Source organism: Centroberyx affinis, unplaced genomic scaffold, assembly GCF_046629955.1.
Source record: "Centroberyx affinis isolate AG114_WGS23_722 - 3 ecotype Tasmania unplaced genomic scaffold, CSIRO-AGI_Caff_v1 ptg005443l_1, whole genome shotgun sequence".
Lineage (NCBI taxonomy): Eukaryota > Metazoa > Chordata > Actinopteri > Beryciformes > Berycidae > Centroberyx > Centroberyx affinis.
In genome coordinates this window covers 327,105-353,085 of record NW_027282723.1, presented here as the reverse complement: position 1 = coordinate 353,085, position 25,981 = coordinate 327,105, and the positions used below count along the sequence as shown (strand labels likewise).

At 39.3% G+C, this 25,981-nt stretch overlaps 1 protein-coding gene across 1 annotated transcript in view; it reads right to left on the bottom strand.

Moving 5' to 3' along the window:
• Positions 1-25,673, bottom strand: part of LOC139667305 (A disintegrin and metalloproteinase with thrombospondin motifs 19-like) — a 45,385-nt gene extending 19,712 nt beyond the window's left edge. Inside the window, exons 1-10 of the mRNA XM_071546753.1 lie at positions 25,627-25,673; positions 25,514-25,557; positions 25,044-25,414; positions 15,350-15,527; positions 11,744-11,916; positions 11,465-11,548; positions 10,957-11,111; positions 9,864-9,907; positions 8,403-8,508; positions 469-609 (exon numbers count right to left, since the gene is read on the bottom strand). Coding sequence (XP_071402854.1) covers positions 469-609; positions 8,403-8,508; positions 9,864-9,907; positions 10,957-11,111; positions 11,465-11,548; positions 11,744-11,916; positions 15,350-15,527; positions 25,044-25,414; positions 25,514-25,557; positions 25,627-25,673 — 1,343 coding nt within the window. The remainder of the gene's footprint in view (positions 1-468; positions 610-8,402; positions 8,509-9,863; positions 9,908-10,956; positions 11,112-11,464; positions 11,549-11,743; positions 11,917-15,349; positions 15,528-25,043; positions 25,415-25,513; positions 25,558-25,626) is intronic.
• Between the last annotated feature and the right edge of the window lie 308 nt (positions 25,674-25,981).

The window sequence follows — 25,981 nt, the reverse complement described above, 5'->3', positions numbered from 1 at the left end:
CATTAGTTATCTGTTAATTAAGGGTTAGTTAATGCTTATTAAGTATTAACTTACCCTTAACTTAGTGACCCTTATTGTAAACTGTTACCCATGTGATATATATATACTACATATTTCACATGGGAAATGGTGAAATTTCACGTTGACAACACATCGGTGTTGGTTTCCACGTTGAAAACCAACATGTGTCCAAAAAAGCACATGTGCTGTGAATTCACATGGGGGTTTTCACATGTGACTTTTTTTGTAAGGGAACCTTATTATGAAGTGTTACAGAATTTTGACTATTACTGTAATTTATTTTAAAATGATTTTCAGACATTTTAAACTAAATTTAAAACTAGAGGACTAAGTAGACAGACACAAAAAGACTGCAAATTCTAGACAAAGCTATCCTCCAATGGGAATCCATGTTTTCCTTTCAATTAATGTAATTATGTGCAACTCAGAAGTGAGAGTGTGCATTACCTGAGGAATTTCTCAACTTCATCACGGCTACAGCTGGACCATGAAATGTCCCCCAGGTTTTTCCCTTTCACCCACTCGCCCGACATGATGTGAAGACCGTCCGCACATGATTGGTGGTCATTGTCATGGCTAACGCCCATGCTTCGCTCACCAGGAAAAACAAAACAGACAAATCTTACTTCTGTTACAGCTAAACTATGGACACAGGCAAGAACAGAGAAAACAAGAGCAAGGGTATACTACAGCATAAAATCCCAACCATAATGTCTGTACAAAAATAAGTGAGGCACATTAAAAGTGCTGGGCTTAAAGGGCAATTCTGGTTGTTTTCAGCCTGCCTTATTTTTGTAGTTTTTGCCATCATGCCTATCGATTCTCATCAAAATCTCTTCAATTACTTCACTTTAGAGTTACATACCCAGGTAGCACAGCTATCTCTGCAAACTACAGACATCTCTGTATAAAAGCTCTGCAATATCAGCTTGGGTCAAGCCATTTATTACTTTAAAGGACAGTAAAATCATAAAATCAATTCTTAATTCCACTCAAAGCCAATGTAAGGTAGCTAAAGTTATACAATGTCTCATCTTGCTGCTAGTTGAAAGCCTAATTGCTGCATTTTCAACTTGTAGAGCCTATTGCTTTGTTCACATCAAGCAAGAAAGCATTGTGTTACAATAGTCAATACAACATAATATAAAGGCATGAGTCATTTTATCAAAGTCAGAAAAGATGAGAAATGACCTAATTTTAGAGCTATTTCTCAAGATTGAACAGCTCTTTGGGCTTGATTCTCATTATTCAGACCAGAATCAAAAATGACTCCCAGATTTCTGGCAGCATGTCTGATATTAGTTGCCAGGTTGCTATAATCAAGATGAATTTTAAAGGTTGTGTTTGGTGAGCTAAATATAACAAGCATAGATTTATTTAAGCTCAATTACATTTTTTAGATATCCAACATTTAATGTCTGCCAGACATCAAATCATGTATCATGGTTGCATCACTGGGTTACACACAAATACAGCTTTGTATCATCAGTGTAGCAATGACATGAAACATTTTGATGAATCAGTGTCCTCTGTTATTTTATTGATTTTCTGCAATTTCCTCATAATTTCCTAGAAAGGAACTGTTAATTTCTTAGGAAGTTTCCTGGAAAGAACCATTACATTATGTATTAATTATAGTGAAAATAGAGAAAGAGTTCATTGGTAGTTGGTAGTTGGTAAGTACATGGTCATTTATTTTGTTTCCAAGGCAGAACCATGAAATGATGTAGTAGTTATATAGAAAATTATAAATTAGAAGAAGGAATTCAACAAATAAATATATTATATAATTATATGAATAATGACTTGGGTTACCAAATTGACCTCTGCCTGTTATTTTCAGTTATTATTATTATTTATTTTTTTTATAGTTTTGCAGTTTTTTCCAGGAAACTCCTATAGAAAATTGACAGTATCGTATCGACTCCACCAGATTGCTTACATTGTCTATATAGCTACTACAACATTTCATGGTTCTTTCCAGGAAACTTCCCAAGAAATAACAGTTCCTTTCTAGGAAATTATTAGGAAATTGCGAATCCATTATGACTGATGCATGAATCTTACAAATGGTTAATATGATGGTGCCATCATAAAAAAAAAAAAAAATAAAAAAAAATATATATTATTCCTTACTACTAATTCTTTTTGTTCTTTTTTAACCCCTCCACCTACACCACCCCCCCACCCCCCCGCTTTGGAGGACATATAGCAAATTACATACAGCTGCATACAGCAATTCTTTTTACACATTTTGAGATGAGGTACATTTTGACATGATCTATAGATACACACATACATCTGCACATGCACAATCACACATAATCCCACATATACAGTATATCTATATGCACACATACACATATTGCATGGCAAAGCAAAAAAACACATCACCATTCACACATACTGCCTTCCTTACAAGTAATTCTACTTTAGTCATAGATCAACAACTTAAAGGTACCATTCTTGACTGGCAGACATTTTGTAGAGAATAGGGGTGACAAGTCTTCAACTCAAGACCTTTTGTTTCCTAACCAATGATGGAGGTGCTATTATAGAGCTGTTAAAATATCCTCACTGATTGGGAAGCCCACATCTCTCTGATCTCCCTGCCAGCTGCCAGAAACGTAAGAGTCATCTTTGATGCTGACCTTACCTTTGATGTTCAACTCAAGAGAGTTGTACAGTCCTGTTCCTGTCGGTGAAGAACCGTCTCCAAAATTTAGACATTTTTTTTATGGTTCAGCAATCTGGAGAAAGTCATTCACACTTTTATTTCCTCTGGCCTAGAATTCAAAAGCTTCCCCCTTGCCTTCAACTTGTACAGAATGCAGCAGCCAGGATTTTTAACTGATGCTGACAGAAGAAATCACATCATTCTAATTCTGGCATCACTTCACCGGTTACCTGTTGATTGCAGCATTAAGATTTCCTATATCTAAACTTAAGACTAAACTTTACTGCATGCATTCCTATCTTGTAATGGACTTTTTAAAATGTGTTAGTCCATATAACACACAGGGAGGTTGCCAGCACAACTTGGTAGCAGCCTTCTCCAAAACAACTGAAGTCAATGGGGACCTGTTCTTTAGAGCTCCAAAACAAAAACAGCCAAACAATCACACTGTGAATAGAAAGACCTATACACCATTATTTGTTGCAAATCAATCAGCTGTAGTTATAGTAATAAAGTAATACATGTACACCCTCCGACAATTATAGGTACAGCGCCAGTCGGGGACAAAACACCGGATCCGCAGACACACTGCTTCACTACACATCCGCACTATATGGAGGGATTTAACAGAGAAGTTGACATCCAGCAATTAGCCACAGCCGCCCTGGGTCCTGCAGTTTGTGAAAACTCACAGTTGTATAGTCCACAATGAAGCTCAGTCAAGGAGAGTCACAGGCTTCTCACTATTGAAGCATCCAGGAAGAGCTCTAACACTAACCATTGTTTAAATATCGGCACTAGGAAGAGAAGTTACAACATCTAGGTAACAGACCAAAGACTGAGAATGAGGCACTTGGAGCAAAGCTAGTTCAGTTTGTGTGATGTAGACCTGAAGATTTGAACTGAAAGCACCATCTGTTGTTTATTTTGAGACCAGACATGATCAATTAAGGCTACCTCTTACTAGTTTACTGTATATCAGTGGTACTCAAATAAATGAAATTTATCTTGCCTTTCGGAGGTTGATGTTTTCTTTAGATAACAGTAGATTGCGTACACAGTGATGATTTCTATCCAAAGAGAGTGAGAACATCACCATGAGATATATTAAAGGTCCCATATGGTGTAAAACAAGACTCCCCTTGCCTCTGTGATGATAAAGGAGTTGGATGGTCTATCTAAACATGGTGAAAGTATCAAAACGCACGGTCGCCAACTAAATCCACACAATCCATATTAGTGCAGCGAGCCTCTAAACGAGCCGTTTGGACTTCTGTAACTTTGTGGCGTCACAAAGGTTCGCTCATTATCATTTTTGTAAGAAATAATAGACTAACAAAGTGTTTTTTTCAAAGCGGTTGAGCGGTTGTCATTGTTTATTACCGGAGAGTTTTCCCTACCTGTAGCCGCTGGGCCGCGGCGTCTCACGTTTCACTCTTGAAACGGTTAGCCAATCGGAACGGAGGGGTTGTTAATATTAATGAGCCTTAAAGACACGGCGACAGAAACAGCCTGTTCTTGGTAAGGCTCAGAGAGATGCTGGAAAATGTACGTGGAAAAATGGATTGAGAGTGTTTTTGGTACATGACACCACACACACAGCTTTGAATGGACCTCAAGACAGAAAATAAAACATGTGGGACCTCATGGGACCTTTAAAGGCATGTTTTTATGTGGGTAACTTGAAAGTAGTCTTTAAGTTACCTTTAATAAAGGCTACCTAACAAATAGTAACTAGTTATTATTTAGAACAAGTAACTAAGTAAATTAGCCTAACTAGTTTGTTTCAAAAGTAACTTTCCCAAACACTAGTTATGGCATTGACACTATAGGTCAGTTCAGTATGATTCAAACCATTGAGATGCTTTGATATCGGTGAGTTTTTTCGTGAGACTGCATGAAGTGTGGCCTCTGTAAAATGACATCACATCATGACAAATCAGTCTGTAATCTGTGAGCTCATTTGGCAAAGACGTTTGACTGCTTTTCTCCTCTGCTATTTTGGGACAGATATAGAAACAAACACCCCCACACACTTGGAACGTTGCCCCCACTAGGCATACAAATTCACAAACTGACTCATACTGGAAACACACAATTTCATCCAAACAGAGAGTTAATGAGTTTTCAATCACCATTGTTGAAAGTGTGAAGAAGCAGCTGAATGTACGAGCAGCTGAATATAAGCACACAAATGCAGATGGGCTCCAACCAGCATCTCTGCTGAGACACCAGAGTGGGACAGTCTAAAACACAGTTAGAGCCTTATTTCATTTAGAGCCTTACCTCATCACCCCAGGAGTGCCAGTTGTTCCAATAAATCTAACGCACTACTCAACAAATAAGCTTCATTTTAAAGGCACACTGAGTAGGATTTTGCTGCTTGTGGCTTGTAAACACAGCTTTTAGAGTCGACCCCTCCTCCCTGCGGTTGCCAGAACAGTAAAAAACAGTAAAAAAGTACAGCGAGGTGAAACTCCAAGCAGACAAGGTACGTTCCAAAACGAGAGTAAATCTGGAGAGTATTGAAGGAGAGGATGGGGATGAAGAGCGATGTGGAGTCGGCCTGTTTTCTGTTGGACAGGTTGGTGCCGGTTAGCTTAGCTATCAGCTTTTCTCCTACAATAAAGCTACGCTAACGGTAGCTAGCTGCCACTTCACGACACACACTAGCTCTGACCTGAACTCCAGTTACTATTAGAGTTCCGACCGCTACCGCAGCCAGTGTGGCTTTTAGATATAAAAAGATTCAACAGTGGTTTTGGTTGAAGCTGGACACTATGGAGGACCACAAGTGTCACGGAAATAGTAATAAAGCATTTCATTAATTTTGTAATGTAACAAGCTCTCTGATTGGCTATCACCTGGCATGTCATGTGCGGACGTATGACATGGATGTGGGAAGGAGAAGGTAACCAATCAGAGAGCTTGTTACATCCCATAGCTAATTTGCATTGTTTTACCTTGTTTTACCAGCGCAAGGCCCAAAGTGTCACGGAAAGGCTAAATGGAAGAAGCTAAATGACTAAGCAAATGGAATAGCTAATAGGAACAGGAAAAGCAGTGGGGAACTGGAAATGGGAAAGGAAACTGCCCTTTTAAATGCCTGATTAAAATCTGTATTCTTAATTCAGTTTGTGAATCCAGTTATTTATTTCTCTTTTTAAACTGCATTTTGAAATAGATTTTTAAATTCCATTATTTATTTATGAATTCATTCATGTATTTTTAAGTTATGTGCTTATTGACTGTTTTATGGTTGTTTTTGTAAATCCCTTTTTAATTTGAATGATTTATTGATGGATTAATATTTAATTTGTAAATTCTTTTCATAATTCCTTTTTTTATTGCCCATTAAAATACCAAATAATGAATTACTTTGTAATTTAGTCTATTTATTCATAGATTAATAAATTTGTAAACAAATTTATTAACGCCTATTTTTATTGTACAATTAGTTATTAATTAATGAAATGCTTTATTACTATTTCCGTGACACTTGTGGTCCTCCATAGCACACACCTGCTGCCAAAAGGCTGACGCCCAGAAACGTCCCGAACATTCAGAGATAGGAAAATAGAAGCAGAAGGCAGCAGGCTCTCTGCAGACACACACTGTCACAGACTACCAATAAGAAGTGATGATGGAGTAGGATCATTTTTGGATGAGTTTATGCTATTTCAAGGGGGAAAATCCTGCTCAGTGTGCATTTAAATAAAGTCAATAAAAGCAAATGACTGCTCCAGTGAAGTAAAAGTGATATATTTTTCTTTTTTTTTTAGAGCAGAGCCAAATCAAGTACTGCCTAGAGGAGTACACTGAACCCAGTAGAGATAATAATGATACATTCTCAGAGGTAAAACCACATGACACATTAGCATTAGCGGTCCAAGCTCAGTGGTTCTGAGTCCCTCTGTAGTAGGCTGTGCTAAATGTGAGTTGTTCACTGTCCTTGTTCTCATTATCCAGCTTTTACTCTCTCATTATTTAAGAAAAATGCAAAAATGGCTTCTTCGGTTATAGCCCTCCTCAGATCCACAAGTTCCGCAAATATTGTAATGGCTGTGTCGGTGTTGTAATTCAACAAAACTAACTGAACTAAAATGCGCCATTAGCCACACATTTTTAAATCACAATGCAATGAAAAATGGCTTTTTCACTTCATTGTGGAATTTTCCGTATCATTATGTAAACATATTTAACAATAAATGCCCCAAAACTTTGGTTGTATGTTTATATAAAAATCCTACTACTAGTGTATTTTTAGTGGTTACTTCATAGCGTACTAATAGGTGTATACGTAAAAATTCCAACCAATAACACCATTACACATTTTTGAAGAAATACCCAACTCTACACCCTCCAATCATATAAAACCTGCATCTTCACAGCTTTCAAAGTGACCGAGTGGCAACGTGGTACAACAGTGAAAACCCTGTTTCCTTTTCCTAAGGACCCATGGTTGTGTCCCAATTCTGTTTATTCATTTTGAAGAATCCAGATTTTGTGAAGCTCAAGACTATATACAAAGCATTTTACAGTGGATTGCTTCACCAACGACACCAAATATGCAATAGGCTTCACTGCCTTTCTCTTTTCATATCCGTTATGGTCCTACCTGCCCACTTCTGAAACAACATCTTGTTTCACCTGGAAATATTTTGAATTACAGAGGCAAGAAACCATCATCACCTTCATCAACATGCTATTTCCTTGTGATTGTAACATCATGTCTGTATGGAAGCCCATTTCTGCCAGTGTGATGAAAAAAAAAAGATCCTTTAAGTCATTATAATGAGTTAGTATCTCAAAATAATGAGTTAGTATCTCAAAATAATTAGAAACTTTTTCAAAATAATGACTTAGTATTTCAAAATAATGAGAAACTTTCTCAAAATAATGAGAAACTTTCTCAAAATAATGACTTTGTATCTCTAAATAATGAGAAACTTTCTCAAAACAATTATTATCTCAAAATAATGAGAAACTCTCAAAATAATGACTTGGTATCTCAAAATAATGAGTTAGTATCTCATAATAATGAGAAACTTTCTCAAAATGATTAGTTAGTATCTCAAAATAATGAGAAACTCTCAAAATAATGACTTGGTATCTCAAAATAATGAGTTAGTATCTCATAATAATGAGAAACTTTCTCAAAATAATGAGTTAGTATCTCAAAATAATGAGAAACTTTCTCAAAATAATTAGTTAGTATCTCAAAATAATTAGTATCTTAGTATCTCATAATAATGAGAAACTTTCTTAAAATAATTAGTTAGTATCTCAAAATAATGAGAAACTCTCAAAATAATGACTTGGTATCTCAAAATAATGAGTTAGTATCTCATAATAATGAGAAACTTTCTCAAAATAATTAGTTAGTATCTCAAAATAATGAGAAACTTTCTCAAAATAATTAGTTAGTATCTCAAAATAATTAGTATCTCAAAGATACTAACTCATTATTTTGAGAAAGTTTCTCATTATTTTGAGATACTAACTCATTATTTTGAGATAGGCTACTAACTCATTATTTTGAGAAAGTTTCTCATTATTTTGAGAAAGTTTCTCATTATAATGACTTACAGCACCGTTTTTTTCATCACACTGGCGGAAATGGGCTTCCATATGTTTGTTTGGTGCCCATAAGAAAAAGTACCAGAATTTCTCATACGAAGACTCAAATGGAAGCTTGACTCACTTGTGGCCCATTTCATGAGCAATGGTGAAGGCTAAGTTGAGGCCATTATCCTCAGCCAGAATGCACTTCCTTCTCTCACTGCACATTCCACTCAAGTAGGCAATTCCTAAAATGAAAAAGGAGTATAAAATATCATCAATATTACCTTTTTGGTAACCAGTGTCACCAATGTTAATACTGCACAGTCAATGCAATATTACATGTTCACAATGTTAAAGCAAGTGTATGACCAAAATTGATTAAGAGACATCAGGATGCAGGGAAAACCAGTCCATCCAAAAGGTAAAAACTAGAATTATCATGTAGTACAATTACACTATATTTATGTCTGCTGTATGCTTCTGATTTTGAGTCAGGACATAACTGCAAATCTTTTGCTCCAGTTGGATCAGGTTGAGAGGGGAAAACATGAGGAGAGGCTTTTCCCTTGTGTAGTGGATCGTAAGCCATGAGCTTTGATGCCTAAATCACCCTGTTGAAATAGATCCAGAACTAATGCATTCCATTATGAACCCTGGAAGAACAATCCCACCTTTGATGGATGAGAATAAAGTATATTTTTGGAGGGACCTGGACCTGTCCACTAGTATACTTAATGCTATTCATCTCACAAATATGGACACATGTACACACGCATATACACTTATACAAGACAAAAACAAAATTTCTTATTTCATGTCAGAACATCTCTCAGGAAAGGGTATTTTTTGGGCTGCCTTGGCCCTGTAAAATCACAAACTCGTCTCTCTGCTTCCCCCTGTGCTTAGCTGGACGTCTGGAGCCTTTAGGGGTTGTTGAGTGACTTTATAAGGCCTCTAATTCACTGTGTAATCCTCATGATAATGCTCTTAAACATCCGTTCATATAGGCTACAGGCCTCACCCTCACTACTGAACCATGTCAATACCTGACAGGCAGGATCTGGCAGGGAGCACAAACATCTACCCATTATCCATTACCCATTAACTTGAAAGTGTACAACTTGAAAAAAAAATGTTGCATTAAGCATTAAGTGTCAAGTCTGTATGCACTATGGTGAATAAAAGACTGAATTATTAATGCATTTTCCTTCATTTATGCACTGATACATTCCTGTCAAAATGTTTAAGATATCTGAATAATAAAACAAATGATGATGTACATTCATTATATTTTGTAATATATTCTTGAAGCAAAATGACAATATATTGGCATGTATTGTCAAATATATGTGGACTCCTTCCATATATTGTAATGTAATATGTAATATATTACATTATATTTTTCAGTATATGTCAATATTTGCTTGTTCCGTAAGGGTGTGTATCATCTGGCAGCGAGCACAAACATACCCATTCTACCCATTCCCTTCCCGACTCATTGGTCAAAGTTAGTGTACAAGTGGATCACAGATTAAGCAAGTGTATACATGCATGCATATTCCACTTAGATATAACAACTCAGCCACCATATGCCACTTACCTACAGTGTCACATGGTTCGTCTTTATGCACACAGAAGTCTTTCCTGCAAAAAAAAAAGATGGAATGGATGGAGGACCAAACACATCATCGTTCACTGACCAGGTGAAAACCACCATGCAGCGCTGATCCCCTCCCTCTTAATTGGCATGCAATTACCATAAACCACACATTAAACTTCATGAACTGGGGAGTGGGGGGGATGGGGGCATCTGTCTCCACAACACTATTATATAAAGCCAGTCTATTGTTAAGAGGAATGATATCTGTGAATAGATTTGATAGAGTTTTGATGGTGCTAGCTGTCTTGACTGATATAAGTGTTGAATAGTCACTGGAGGCTCTAATGAGGAGATGTTCTGTGGAGAAAATTGTCAAAATTAGGATAGTTATGCTTAATAAGAATTAACTAACCCTTAATTAACAGTTAACTAATGTGTCTGGTAATCATTTACTAATGATGCTCATGTTAACTAAGGTATTAATTTATACATTATTTAATGTGAAGTAATTGAAGAGATTTTGATGAGAATCAATAGGTATGATGGCAAAAACTACAAAAATAAGGCAGGCTGAAAATAACCAGAATTGCCCTTTAAGCCCAGCACTTTTAATGTGTCTCACTTATTTTTGTACAGACATTATGGTTGGGATTGTATGCTGTTCATGTTAAATAAGGTATTAATTTATACATGATTTAATAGTTCATAAAGATGACTATTAAATAATGTATAAATTAATACCCTTAGTTAACATGAACACCATTAGTAAATGATTACCAGACACATTAGTTAACTGTTAATTAAGGGTTAGTTAATGTTTATTAAGCATTAACTTACCCTTAACTTAGTGACCCTTATTGTAAAGTGTTACCAGTAGATTAAATCTGTCTAATGGATGAAAAATATGTTGTTTTGCAATCATTTTGTGCACTGACCCCAAACAAATGTTCTCGGTCCGTGTTGTTCAGTAAAAGTAAAGGATCAGATCTGTACTCATTATCTCATATTTATAGTTTAGTGCTTGGAATTAGTATTGGTGTGTGACTAATAACTGACTGTCAGTAAACGCAACATAGGGACATTGAAGGCCTACCGTGTGATGAGTACTGCCGTGTCCACGGAGGGCAGATCTTCATTCCATGGTGAATTCAAGTCAGACAGGATATTCTTCTTGCCATATTCCTCCTGCTGCCAGTGACAGAAACTCTCCAGCATCTTCTCACCATGGTGACCGATATACATGTTTGTCTACAGCGATGGAGAAAGATGTGATTTACCCAACACTAAAGGTTGACAAGCATACTGCATACCATATCATAAGTAGACACATTAAGACATATTTTAGCTATGGCAACATTGGCACAATGCGGTTGTGTTACCCATAAAAACAAGTATTGCATAAATCTCTGAGGTGTGACACTAAACCATCAGTGCATCAGTGTTCATGAGGTAAATCTTAAGTGGTCATTTGCATGGGTGCTATCTGTGCAAGTTTTGATGCCATTTTGTACTGGGCAGCTCCCAGGTGAGTATCTAGCACTGTTGCTGAAAAAGAGCATATGCACTCAGCAAACACTCCCAAAAAAAATAAAGATTCTTACTGGTGTCTCCGGAAGTAAGACAAGTTTGGACAATCTGATGTTGACCAGTATGCCTAGACTTTTGTGTTGAAACAAGTTGAAAACCTGTGAAATGACAGAAACAGTTTTATGTCTTCCCAGTAATCTTTACTTACAAAGGAAGAGCAGCCAATTTCCAAACTTGGACACGTGGACACATCCCAAAACTATAATAGTACTAATATAGTAAGAAATACATGGCAGGTCATTTACTCACAATGTTACTCAGTGGTGAAATGGTGAGGCAAAAGAGATGCATACCATGTTCATGATGGTGAGAATGAAGCGTTTCGCAGCCTCTGTCCCATGGTAGCCAACCATAGTTGGGTCAGCCACCACCAGTGTCTCCACATCGTACTCATGGAGTAGCTTATAGGAATACCTCTTTCCTCTCCCGCCCTCAGATGGTTTCCGGCTCTTATTTCCCAGTGTTTCTGCAAAAGAAAAGAAACACCACCAACCGATAAGAACCTGATTTGTCTCTGTTGATTATGCCTAAAGCCACTAGCTCACAAAGTGGGCTGCAACTCAGAAAAGCATCCCATCCCCGCTAATTGAGATGCTGTAGATTCACCCTATTTTCCCTGGTCATTGGTGGGAAATCTTCTCTACATAGGAAGTGATGAATTGAAACTAAAGAGTGAAATCCAAAAGTGTCTCCTAAATAGCAGTGTGAGAATGCTCCGTCCAGAGAAAGCTGGACTCACCAACGATAGCTGAACCTCTTCCCCACCTCCACCCCATCACACACTAAGAAGATGATATTTAGGTCCAAGGAGTACGCAGTTCACTGTCATCAGGTTGCATGATTTCTGGGTAATGCTGAGGCATGCAGCAAAGGTCCCAAGCCAGATTTGAATTCAGGACATACTGTATGTCTTGGCCAACTGAGCCACCTGGACGCCACTATGTCCTTCAAACTTTCAATTCAAACAGGTACTTCTGACACCTGGGACCACCGAAGTGAAAAGATATTGGATGCAACTTGCACCCAACTAACCGAGAAGAATAGCAGTGAAAGAGTTCGCTGGTTCAACCGACAGCTCAACCAACTCGGGAGTCAATATTTTCTGTGGGACCAATGCTACAGGTATGTAAGAGACAAATTACATATAGGTCCAAATTCGCCAAACGTATCCTTTAAGAGAAATTACTCCAATATTAGACAGGTTGCGGTGGCATGGAAACTGCTTCCACTTTTGGGTTTCACTATCCTTTACGCACCTATTCCTATCTTTCTCACCATCTGTCAAACTCAGAAGCACACAGAATTATGGGTATATTTTGATGTAAACAAAAAAAAAAAACATGAGCAGTACTTACTATTACTGTTCGCACTGGGATCATCATTTCTTTCCCCTGTATTAGAAGTCAAAGAAGAATTCAAAGAGGGTAGCTGCATGGTGGCCACATCCTTTTCATACTGTTTTGTTGGCAGACTGTTCTATCTGTGCACGGGACACCACAGGTAGACAGGAATATTCTGTTAACTGGTTTATTCATGGTGACAGGGAATCAAAAGTTCATGTAAACAGATTAATCTGAATAAGACCTGGACCAGAGTATGACCAATAGCCAGGTTTCTGCACAGCATAGCCACATTTCTCTCCAATGAAAGTGCATTTCATCATCATCACTCGGTTGCAATGCACTGTGTTGCAAAGGAGTCATATGCGTTGGTCCTTAAACGGAGCTGAAGGGTGAATGAGTTTTTATTTAATAGACTGTTGACTCATATTCCAAAGGGGTGAATGTTATTCTTGGTGCTAGTAGTGTGTCTCCTCATTTGTTCAGTTTTGTTTTCTATTACATGCAGAAATAAAGCTGGACAGAACCAGCAGCTTGTCTCACATCTCCTTGGAGTCATTCCTATGTTTCCAGGGTCCTATGTTCCCCAGATTTATATGGCACATAATGGGACAAAGGGTCCTATGTTCCCAGGGTCCTATGTTCCCCAGTTCTAGGGTTAGGGTTAGGGTTAGGGTTAGGTTGGTTTGTAGATTTTTGGGGTTAGGGTTAGAGACCTTCAAAATAAAATAAAATGATAACCATTGGTTTTGTTGTGTTTATATAGCTGTTTTGAAGCCTTGTTCCAATAAAAAAAACTGGATAATATTTATGAAATATTTTAACTTGAAACGGGTCAAATTTGACCCAAACACGATAGGAGGGTTAATGTGTGTTAACAGAATATTGAACTGGGGAACATAGGACTGTGGGAACATAGGACCTTGGGAACTTAGCACTCTGGGAACATAGGACCTTGGGAACATAGGACCTTGGGAACATAGGACCCTGGGAACATAGGTCCCTGGGAACATAGGACCCTGGGAACATAGGACATAGATACGCTCCCATGTCCTTCCATCGATACACTGTTGCTACACAGTAGATACAATGTGCCTGATTAAATTAAGGTTAATTAAATACTATAAAACAAAGGATATCTTCCATCTAATTCACACTGCACCGCATTTTTTCAATGTGTTGTGATCTAAACTGTAACCATACGTATCAAACTGGGTCAGGCATCATCATGTATTCTCCCTATCGGTCAGCTCGTGCTGAGTCTGAAGCAGAGCATTGTACCTGGACAGTTTCCATTCACCTCAGCTGGGACACATTATTATACTGCAGATCAAAAACAGATAGGTTAGATTCCTTAATGAAAACCTTTAACGTATGTGACTGCAGAACCAATATCTGTGTGAGAACTGACCACTTTCAGGTGAGACTGAAATATACATGAATAAGAATTAATGTTCTACAATTGGGTTACAATTGGGCTGAACCTGTGATATACGCATGTGATAGTTGTGTTGAGTAGTTGAGTTGTTTTTATTGATACAGTATGTTGTGTAAGTTAAAGAAATTTCAGAACTCAGATCTAGTGAGGATTGAAATGTACCGCAACCCCCCCCCCCCAAAACACACACACACACACACACACACACACACACACACACACACACACACACACACACACACACACACACATTTACTTGCTTGACATAAATCAGACATGGAGCTCTCAATAAACGGAGGCATGTGTTTCACCAGTGGAGACTAGCGTGCAAGAGGAATCTACTACTGGCTGAAAATTTCACTGTTACAGAACCAGGTGCCACACATGTAAGGCATGTGACATTTGCACTAAATATAGTACCACCTGGTTTCCATTGGCAAAATTCATTGTTTCCCCCCTGCTTATGAAGCTTCACTGATAAGGCTACTACAAAGGAAATCAGTGCAATCTCTTTTTAACAGCATGTTCATTGAAGATTTTGTCACCACCATGCACATTTTTTTTGTTGCCTACAAGCTAGCTTCCCTTGAAACTAAAATTACACTGAGAAATTACTGTTGTGTGTTTTCTTCCTGTGCCTAGATAAACACAGGTGCAGCCAATATGTAAACACCAAAGCAGGGCTTCAAATTCTTCCAAGAAAAGATGGAAAGATATAGGCCCTTTTTCACAAACATGGCTGCCGTACTTCCTCAGGGTGTAGCTCGGTTCTCTCCATTGCCAGCAATGTTAAAAAGCAAACTTTCTGTCACCCATAACTCAGTCTGTGATCACTTATTTTGTGTTTCAACATAATGTATAACACAATACAGGTGTTATCACTGACATATTTTTCTGTTTCTGTTGTCAGACGACTGTGCAACTATAAAAAAAAGTGATTTGATTGAAGGTCACAAAATGCTAACAGTACAGAAATTACTGTAAGCCTTGGTTAGCCAGTTAGCAGTTGCTTAATGGACAGAAAATGCAGTGGTCTTCTCATCAACAGAGCATATAGAGAGGTTTGCCCGCTGGCTTGTATACCATGCTTGTATACCAAGGTTGTGCTGGAGGAGACCCACCTGGAATAACTCCACAATAGTTGGGATTTGTCAGATTTTCTTTGTTTCTTTGTGTTTCCCTTCCTTCCTCCGCTGAACGTTTCCTCCTGTACACACGGTGAGGCTGTCCCATCACAGCTAGTGTCTGATTCAAGGGCTCGATGTAGAGAAAATCCTCGCTGATATGAATGAAACCCAACTGTAATTGAGAAACAAAACAGACAGCGGTTAAAATCCACAATCCAGAGTACTATGTTGCTGGAAAAGAGGAAGCGGAGAAAGAAGGCATGACAGAGCAGGGTACCAGTACCAGTACCAGACCAGTGGAGTCACAGCACATCAAAACTGAGGGAAGTTGACATTACAGGTCAGTTGGTCTAGAGCAGTGGTTCTCAACGTGGGGTCCGGGGACCACCAGGGGTCCTTGAAGGGCTTCCAGGGGGTCCCCAGCAAATTGGTGAATTCTTAAACTTCAGCATTATTTCATTTACCAGAAGTTAACACAATTAGAGAATGTAAGAATGACTGTTTTGATCATAGTTTCACTGTTATCTCTCTACCTACAATACAGATAGTTATGGAATTCTGAACAAAAACATATCTAGCAATAAAAATCGCATCAAATAGGGGTCCGTGGCTCTGATCTGGACTAAATTAGGGGTCCTTGATATGAAAAAGGTTGAGAATCACGGGTCTAGATAGCAAGCAAACGTTTGCACCATGTCGAGCTCCTAGTGTCTCTTTGCCAGCTCCAGTAATCCAAATTATCCGTATACGTCCATACCCCCAGGCTGCTAAAAACGAGGACAAACCCTGCGGGATAACCTGTTGTTTGGAAGGAATGTTTCAGAGTGGACCAAGGGAGGTCGGTCAGCAGGGTCAGGGTTGCATGAGGTGGGCTCATGGAGAGGCTCATTTGGTTTGGGTTCATATAGGTCTAATGGTTCCCGCAGACTAAACAGGCTACCGGCTGGCTTGATTAGAAGGCAGCTGATGAGGGAAGAAATGGTGCCGGACAGACTGGGATGGCAGACAAGAGGAAGGAGGCTTGACCACCACTTTCAAGCTCTGACCCGTGAAATCCATCTGAGGAGTTACCTATTAATGTATTGCTGCTGTATTAGTGAACTTCACCCTAAGTTCACCTCATCCAAGAGACTTTGCTAAGCCATCGTCCTTCGTCATTCATTGTCTCTACCCGCTTAATCCTTTTCAGAGTCACAGGGGGTCTGGAGCCTACGCCATCATGCATTGGGTGGAATGCAGGGAGACAACCTGTTCAGGTCTCCGGTCCATCATAGGGCTGACACAGATAGACAGACTCTCACACTTGTACCTATGGACAATTTAGAGTCTCCAGTCCAGCCGACTGTGAGAGGAAACCAGGAGAACACAGGGAGAACACGCAAACTCCACACAGAAAGGACTGGGAATCAAACCAGCAACCTTCTTGCTGTGAAGACACAGTACTAACAACTGAGACACTGAGCCAAACAATCAAAAGCAGATAAAAGCTTCACTGGAGCTTTTTGACTTAACCCCAAAACAATTGCAGCCATACACCAGGTTCATTGTTGCTATTACATTATATAGAAATTAATTCTTGTGACCTGCAAGGCGGCTGCCCCCTCCCTTACACTGAGTAGGTGCTTTGTGTAGGGCCCAATTTTGCATGAGTTTCAGCTATTTTTTTTTTTTTTTTGTAAAACAGTAACAGTAACATTTAAGTATCATTTTCTGCCAATATTTATTTTAAAAATGATCTGAGCCCCCCTCCCCAATTGATGGATGTTCATGCAGCGAATCATGGCAAGAACAAAGCAAGAACTAGGACTGCTAGCAGTCATGGACGGGGCCGGCCAGATGTAGCGTAGGAGGAAAAAGAGAGTCACAGCAAACAAAACACATTTACTCAGCATCACCCAGGACTCAAACTCACAACCTTTGACACCAAGGGCAAGTCATGAACTTGTTGAGCTATCTGTTTGTGGTTTGAAGAGAAGAGGCGTCACATTATGACTGAGGCAACCAGCAGGGTGCATGATAAGATCTGTCCATCCATACAAAGGCGGATTTCAAACTAGTGTCAAATATTCAGTTTTCAAGATAAAATTCGGAGAATCTGCGTACTTTATCTAGACAACATAGAGATGTCTAATTTATTTTACAAGGATTGAATGCTCCATAAGCGAATAACTGATGTTTAAAGATGCTCTGTTTTCCATTGACTTCAGTTTTTGAGTTAGAAGTCTGAAATTCTGTACGTTTCATCTACCAAGACAAGAAAATATTTTCTATTTTTTACATGAAGATTGGACATCAATCAAATAAGCAGCAATCCACTGTGGCTGTGTACAGTACCATTTACAGTCAGACATTTTGATGAGCTGTGGGCTCAATTTTTAATTAAATGAAAAACCCCACGACAGGTCTAATGATGCTCTGTAGTGATTTTCATCTAATTTGTGCAAAGTATGTGAGACTAGTTAGATTTAATTAGTTTTACAGTTTTTAATAGTAGTTTTTTTTTTTTTTTTATAGAGTCGTGGACTTCATAATTTAGTATAGGTACCAGTGTTGCAGAGCTGTAGCATGTATTGTTGATTTTTTATGATTTTTTTTTTAAAATTTGGACTTTAGACCGTTGCTGTAGTGCCACCATCTGGACTATTTGCCCCAGACTTTAGTGGGTGTTGTTTGGCATGGGACTGCAGCTATGTGCCAAGTTTGGTGATTCTTCATGCATGGGAAGGCAGTTTTAGTAAGAAAGAAAGAAAGAATAATAATAATACATACAAACATGAGTGGAGTTGCTGCCGGCCCCTAACAAGCCAAATCCACATCATTTTTTTTATGATGCCCATGTTGGCTTATCATTTGTCTGAAAAGTCACTAAATCTAGTCAGTCATATAACATTGGCTATTGTGCAAATCCGATGTATGATGATGTATGATGGTGATGGGGCCTGTCTCGAAACAAGCTCAAAATGTTTTGAGTATCTTTGTGATAGCTAGCTTCACAAAACCAAACAATGGCAATCCTGGCTAATTGGTCTCACGAGGATTGTTATCAACTTGCCCACTCCAGGATATTCCCATCCAGCTATGAGCCTGTTCACATTAAAAAGGGTGGTCCTTGTAACAAATACACAATCACATGCAACATGGACAGACCCAGAGCAGTGGTTTTAAGATAAGTTGAAACTATTGATCCCTGTGGGGATGATATAGGTTTTGCAGGGGGAAAAGAAATAGTACATATTATAATAGTATGTTCTCAAGAAGAATAAACTTTTATAATGAATAAATATGAGCAATACTAAAATTATAACATCGAAAAGCAACACGGTTACTGCTGCCACGGCTAGAGAGGATTGCTGGAGGAAAATTGCAGATAGTGTAAATGTGTAAATGAATAGGCATATCACTGCCCGTCATCGAGGCACAGTGGTCATACTTTCCACTGATACAATATTGTGTCATGGATGTGAAAAGATATTCTATTCACAGAGTCGCCTCTGGTTCCCCAGGGCTGCGGTGATGGAATATGAGTGCAATCTATTGTATTAATCAGACCGGTGGCACAGTGTTTAAAGACAATCAGGCTTGTGGTTATGTGATGGTGACACAGCAAGGAGTGAAGTCATCAGGCTTCGCCCCCTAAGCCAATAGAGCCCCATTAGAGGGTGACAATATGTAACTATTGTTTTTGCCTCTCTGTCTTGCCTCGATAGTAGATTTACCACGAAACCTGTAGTTTCCAACGCAATTAGGATTTGGTCTCAGCTCATGGGACATTTTGGGCTTTGCAGCACTTCTACACTTCTCTCCAATTAAAAGTAATTACCGCTTCCGGCCATCTCTCACAGACTCAACTTAGTAGGTCAATAAAGGACTTGTTCATTGATGATAAATTTGCCTCATCTATCTCAATCTTGCTAAAAACGAACCTTATGTTCAGAAAAATTCTAATTATGTTCCAGACTACCTGCGAGCTTCACTATCAGTGATCCGATCCTCTCTCTGAACCCTGGTTGTTATATTGCGTCTGTATGAAATTATTAACAATGTTGTACCTTCGCCTACCATCCACATCAAAAGACTATAGAACACTGATTTAAGGACCAAATTATCAGACAACCAATGTGATTGCTTTTAAACATTTTAATCCTTAATTGTATATTGCATTTAACCTATTAATAATGATTTGTACTATTTTATTACTGCTTTTAATCTTTTTTTAATTTATTTTACTATCTTTGTTTTTATCTGCACAATCCTTTGTGTGACTACCTCTACTAATATGGTCTGTCTCATTACAACAAAGCTGCCAACAAAGCCCAAACAGTTGCAGCTTTCACTACTCTCCTGGCAAGGTGTGTTACACTCGTCTCTCATGGAAACACCGGTCTCCTCCATCTTTCTTTCTTAAAGCCGTCTTGTATTTTTTTGAAACTAGAGAAACTTAAATACACCCTGCGAGGCTCTGAGCAAGGCTTCTTGAAAACACGGTCTCCTTTCCTAGAATATTATGATATCTTACAAGCTCCCCTTAAAGCCGAAGATTAAGAACTGGTGGAAGGAAATCCGCAGCTAAGCCTTCTCTAGAGCGGCGGTTCTCAACGTGGGGTCCGCGGACCACCCGGGGTCCTTGAGGGGGTTCCAGGGGGTCCCCAGCAACTTGATGAATTGTTAAACTTCAGCATTATTTCATTTACAAGAAGTGAACACAATTAGAGAATGTAGAAGAATGACTGTTTTGATCATAGTTTCACTGTTATCTCTCTACCTATAATACAGATAGTCATGGAATTCTGGACAAAATCATATCTAATGATATATTCAGATTTGGGTTCAAGAAACAAAATCTCATCAAATGGGGGTCCATGGCTCTAATGTTGACTAAATTCCTTGATATGAAAAAGGTTGAGAACCTGCTCTATAGACGCTCATTTACTTATATATATTATGTAAGTAAAAATCACATTTGTATAAGACACATTGGTATTGAACTGTTTTTGGTTTTTCACTGTTTGGGACTGGATAAGCAAGACTTCACTATTTTTAGTTAAATTGTGTTACAGTAATAGTTTGCACAAGCCCATCTGCTGAGACATCTTTATGCCATGTGCACACGTTTATTCCCCTAATTTTTTGTACACTTTACAAAAATGTTCTCCAGCGTCATAGACCATCTGTCCTGTGGTCATGAGATATTTCCATCACTATAATGTTTCTGCAAAGTTGGTTCTGTCTCTGTCGCTGTCTATATCCAGGTACTGTAGTGCACTGATTCTCAACCTCTTTCACATCAAGGACCCCTAGTTTAGTCCACATTAGAACCACGGACCCCTATGAGATTTTGTCTCTTGAACCCAAATCTGACAGCATTTTTATTGTTAGATATGATTTTGTCCAGAATTCCATCTGTATTGTAGAGAGATAACAGAGAAACTATGATCAAAACAGTCATTTTTCTACATTCTCTAATTGTGTTAACTTCTTGTAAATTAAATAATGGTGACGTTTAACACTTCATCAATTTGCTGGGGACCCCCTGGAACCCCCTCAAGGACCCCTGGTGGTCCCCGGACCCCACGTTGAGAACCACTGCTGTAGGGCTTTTTTTCTGTTGCTAATCTCTTTGCCACAAGCCAACATGTCTACTTACAACATCAGTACTAGTGTGTGTACAAGTGTTATGACAGCCGGTGTAGAGCCTAAATCAAACTTTGCTTTCCACACATATAGGAATTGGCCACACCTAGATATGAAGGATACATACATACATTTATGAAACACACACATACATGCAGAGTACTAAATACTCACCGACAAAAATATAGTATTAAGCATTAATAGGCGAAAGCTATGGTTTGCATGCTATTGTGTCATGCCGTGAGTATCAAAGGTTCATTTCAGATCTTGCATTTGTAAATGCAATGATTTTTATATGAAAAACATATAGCAGGTGTGCCTCTACACATAACCTCCTTCCTGTTGGGTGCTGTGCCAAAAACGACAAACTGGCTTCCAATGCATCCATGAAAAACACGGTGATGGCGGCACTCCAAAAAACTTAAAAAACAAAAATTAGGACAAGACTTAACCTCAATTGTACCATATTTTTTTTTATTAATGGACAAAAATAAAAGTATGGTGCAATTGAGGTTAAGGCCACCGTTCTCATATTTTTCGTGGATTCATTGGAAGCCTGTTGCAGTGATTCTCAACCTTTTTCATATTAAGGACCCTAATTTAGTCCACATTAGAGCCACGGACCCCCATTTGTCTTTCTGATCCAAATCTGAGAATATTTTTATTGTTAGATATGACTTTGTCTAGAATTCCAATACTATCTGTATTGTAGGTAGAGAGATAACAGTGAAACTATGATCAAAACAGTCATTCTTCTACATTCTCTAATTGTGTTCACTTCTTGTAAATGAAATAATGGTGAAGTTTAACAATTCATCAATTTGCTGGGGACCCCCTTGGAACCCCCTCAAGGACCCCTGGTGGTCCCCGGACCACCACGTTGAGAACCACTGGCCTATTGTATCTGTATATGCAAGAGTGTCATATATTTATATATATGTGAGTTTAGTTGTATGCATGTATGTGTAGTATTCATATGTGTCTGCGTGAACATTCCATATATGTGTCAACATGCCCCTTCACAAGGTGTGGACACTGCCTGCCCATGCCAGACACACATGGCGTTTGCTCTGCTGTTTCCTGCTTAGCTGATATACAGCAAGCTGTGGCCGATCCCCCCCCACCCCCCCTCGCTCCCAAGAGGCAGGAGAGAGAGAGACAGCTGCAGCAAAGGTGGTCGCTGTCTTCCTTTGGCCTCCGTGACCTTTGGAAAAAAAAAAAAAAAAAAAAGCGAGTCGAGGCACCGGAGCCTATATAGCGCGTCCCGGGGTGAACTCGCGGACGAAAATACCGAACATCTCTTTTGGCTACACCCAGTCGGCTTGTCATTATGATGGACGAGTCGCAACTCGGCGTAAAAAAAAAAAAAAGCAAAAGTTTGATTTCGACCCGGCTCATATCACCAATGAGATAACCTCTCGTTCTTGTGAAAGGCTACACACACACACACACTCACACGACACAATCAACTCGCTCAATACGCAATCTTCGCCCTCACTGAGTTCACTGGCTGTGTTTCCATGCACACAGTCGCCTGGCTGTTGTCCATATACTCTGGTTCAGGTCTCATTCAATCAATCTGTTTACATTGATTCCCTGTGACTGAGTCTCTCTGTTACCGTGAATAAACCGGTAAACACAACATTCCCCCTCCTTCTTTGACTGTGAAATGGTAGATTACTTCTAATACAGGGGGGGGGAAGGGAAGTAATGTACCCATAATGCTGTGCGAGTCTGAGAAAGCCCCAAAAGTGGATGCAGTGAGATGCTTCCATGCCACAGAAAGCTGTTCTGGAGTAATCCAGGCATCTGAACCAGGTTTCTCCTAATCAAGAGTCTGAGCTTGCCAGGTTAACTCGGTTAGTTCAGCGAGCCGGGTCAAGAACAGAATCCTCCCCGCATGTAAACACAGCCGATGAGAGTGTGCAGAACAAACCACTAGGAGCAGATGTCTTATCGCCTCATTGACCCGAGGGCTTGCTTTATGCGTCTTCCCTAATGACTGATCCTGTGGACAATGAAGACGCTGTGCCAAGAGAAACTGACTCATGACTCTAGTAGCTCCCTGCTGACTCAAGAAGCCATGGTTCCCGGAAAAAAAGAAAGAAGACTGCTCTGCTAACTGTTATCTCACGGACCTAGAGGGAAACTTGGAAGAAGGTCGGAACCTGAGAGCCCCTGGAAGGATAGATTTGATGGCAAAGAATGACTGACTCAATAATTGATTCATTAATTCATTGATAGACAGATAAATCATCCACAATGTCATTGCCGTTATACTGAGAATTGACATAATAAAGAGAATTTGGCCTAAATAGACAGTCTTATATACAGTGTTGGGTGGTAACACTCATCACAGTAATGCTATTACTTTTGCCAGTAACCAATGTGTCGCCACTACTCTAAAAGCAATATTCAACTTAAACATGAAGGGTTATTCAGCTCTTGACCACCATGGAAACCAGAATATAAACTAATCACCAAGATCAGATGCAGCTGGACGAGTTTGTAGCATTAGGATTTTTTACTTCCCATTCATTTGAATGAGAAAATAGCCTGAAAACTGACATTTAACACGCTGGTGAACAGATTCAACAACAGATCCTGCTGCTGTGATTTTCAACTGACTGTTGGTCCAACGTTTTAGAACGTAATTTCGCCGAATAGAATTTTTTTTGATAGAAGAGAACATAGCGGAAGGATACCATTTAGGGGAGATAATGCCTGTTTGGGAGACCGGATCTACTTTTATTTTTAAATACTAATTTTAGTGTAAAGCAAGAATAGAAATGCAAAATGACCCAAAAGGACCCAAGATTGCTTTATTGTCTTAAAAGCAGGATCTGTTGTTGAATCTGTTCACCAACGTGTTAAATGTCAGTTTTCAGTCTATTTTCCGGCCTCATTCAAATGAATGGGAAGTATCTGATCTTGGTGAGTAGTTTATATTCTGGTTTTCATGGTGGTCAAGAGCCGAATAACCCCCATGTTAAAACTAAGTGGACTATTGCTTTAAAGACAAAATGCTGTAACACAAAGGTGCTGGGTGCAGTAGAAATAATATATACAAAAACACCAGGCATGTTTCAATCTTGCATTACTTTTCCGGAGTAAGGAGCCCAACACTGCTCATAGCAACTGATAATGTAATAACTGCTGGATGATGTAGGCGATTAACTTGTAAAAATGTTGCAAAATGTTCCTCTAAACGGGCTGAAAAGACTACGAAACCAAACCCCTTCATTTTATCCCTGAAATGTCCTCAATTTCTCCATTACATAAACATTAATTATCCATTATAAATAACATAGCTTTAATAAAGTAAGGTTGATGTCATGGGTTTATAAGGGATTTATTCATGGTTTCATTCACAGAGACACTAGTAATTAAGGGATTTTTCATGCCTTTTGTGCAGGTTTACAGGTTGTTAATGGAAAGTTCCTCTCTCCTTGAATTTTAAATAAAATTAGAAAGTAAGGAGTTAAGATTAAGGGGGAGTTTAAGGAGGTTTTGATAACTCCCTTAATTAATTTAAGGAGATTTTGTATGAATTAAGGGGTGAATTAATGTAAATTAATGAAAATGTAAGGTTATTTTAAGGGATTCGGCTACTGGTTCAGAAATGTAACATATGGTATTTTCCGTAATATTTTTTGCTGATACCCTTACATTTACATTAATTCATCCCTTAATTCATGCAAAATCCACTTAAAATGAGTTAAGGGAGTTATTAATGGAGGAGACCCCATCAAAACCATCTTAAACACCCCTTGATGTTTGACTGCTTACTTTCTAATTTAATGTCATTAATAACCTTGTAAAGGCATGCATTTTTTTTAAAATTACATTTTTGGATGATTAATGTTTATGTAATGAGAAATTAAGGACATTCCAGGGATATAATTAAGGAGTTTTGGTGTAACTTTTAATAACAGCATTATCATTCTGAAGATGTGATGACGTTATCTGCCAATTTAACACAGTACACTTCATTCAGTTTTGCCAAGTCAGTACAGCCTATTATGGCGAACCATTATATTTGTAAGATTTTATTTACCAGTCCTGCGCAGGTGCTGAAGGACGCGATGGATGCTGTATAATTGAGCACCGTCCCGCTGTAATAACAGGCTCTCTCCTCCTCGGCGGCGCGCACACCGTCCACTGTGAAATGACGGGCCAGGAACCGGGTGTCTCTCTTCAAGATGAGGTGCAACTCCGTACCGAAAGCCGGGACTTTGAGCCGCATGGTCTGCGGATGTTCCCGGCGGTCCCGTCCCGGCGGCTCGTCCTCTCCCCGGCTGGACGTGGAGCGGACCTCCCTGGAGCTGGCGTCCGTCTCTCTGCCGTTTTGCGTCCTGGGAACCGGCGGACCTTCGCTCGGATAAACCTCGGGGAAAACGACTTCAGACTCTTGCAACGGTCGCGAATCTGGAGAAGAAGCATGAAGAAAATGAGAGGGGAAGTCACCACAAAACGAAAAGACGACGTGCAGCATAGGCTATATTTTCAGCATGGGTGTCCCAGTACCTGCGATGGCAACTGCTCCGAGAAAGCATAACTGATGGAGCAAACTGCAGAGACGCACAAGATGCATCATGACAGATGTGGAGTCGGGGGGGGGGGGGGGGGGAAAGTCTTACATCCAGGCAGCGGTGGACTGGTCTCCTTGAAACTCTGCCCTCTCCATTCCCCGAGAAAAGGCGCTTCTCGCTGGAGTCACTGCGCCCTGCAGCGCACGAGGCGAAAAAGTTGGTGTAGGACTTGGTCGAGAGAGAGGGAGAGAGAGAGAGAGAGAGAGAGAGAGAGAGAGAGAGAGAGGGAGAGAGGTGTGATGCAGACCTCTCTACGAACCAGTAATCCCCTTAAAATAACCTTACATTTTCATTCATTTACATGAATTCACCCCTTAATTCCTGCAAAAATCCCCTTAAACCTAATTAAGGGAGCTATGAATGGAGGAGATCCCATCGAAACCTCCTTAAACACCCCTTCATC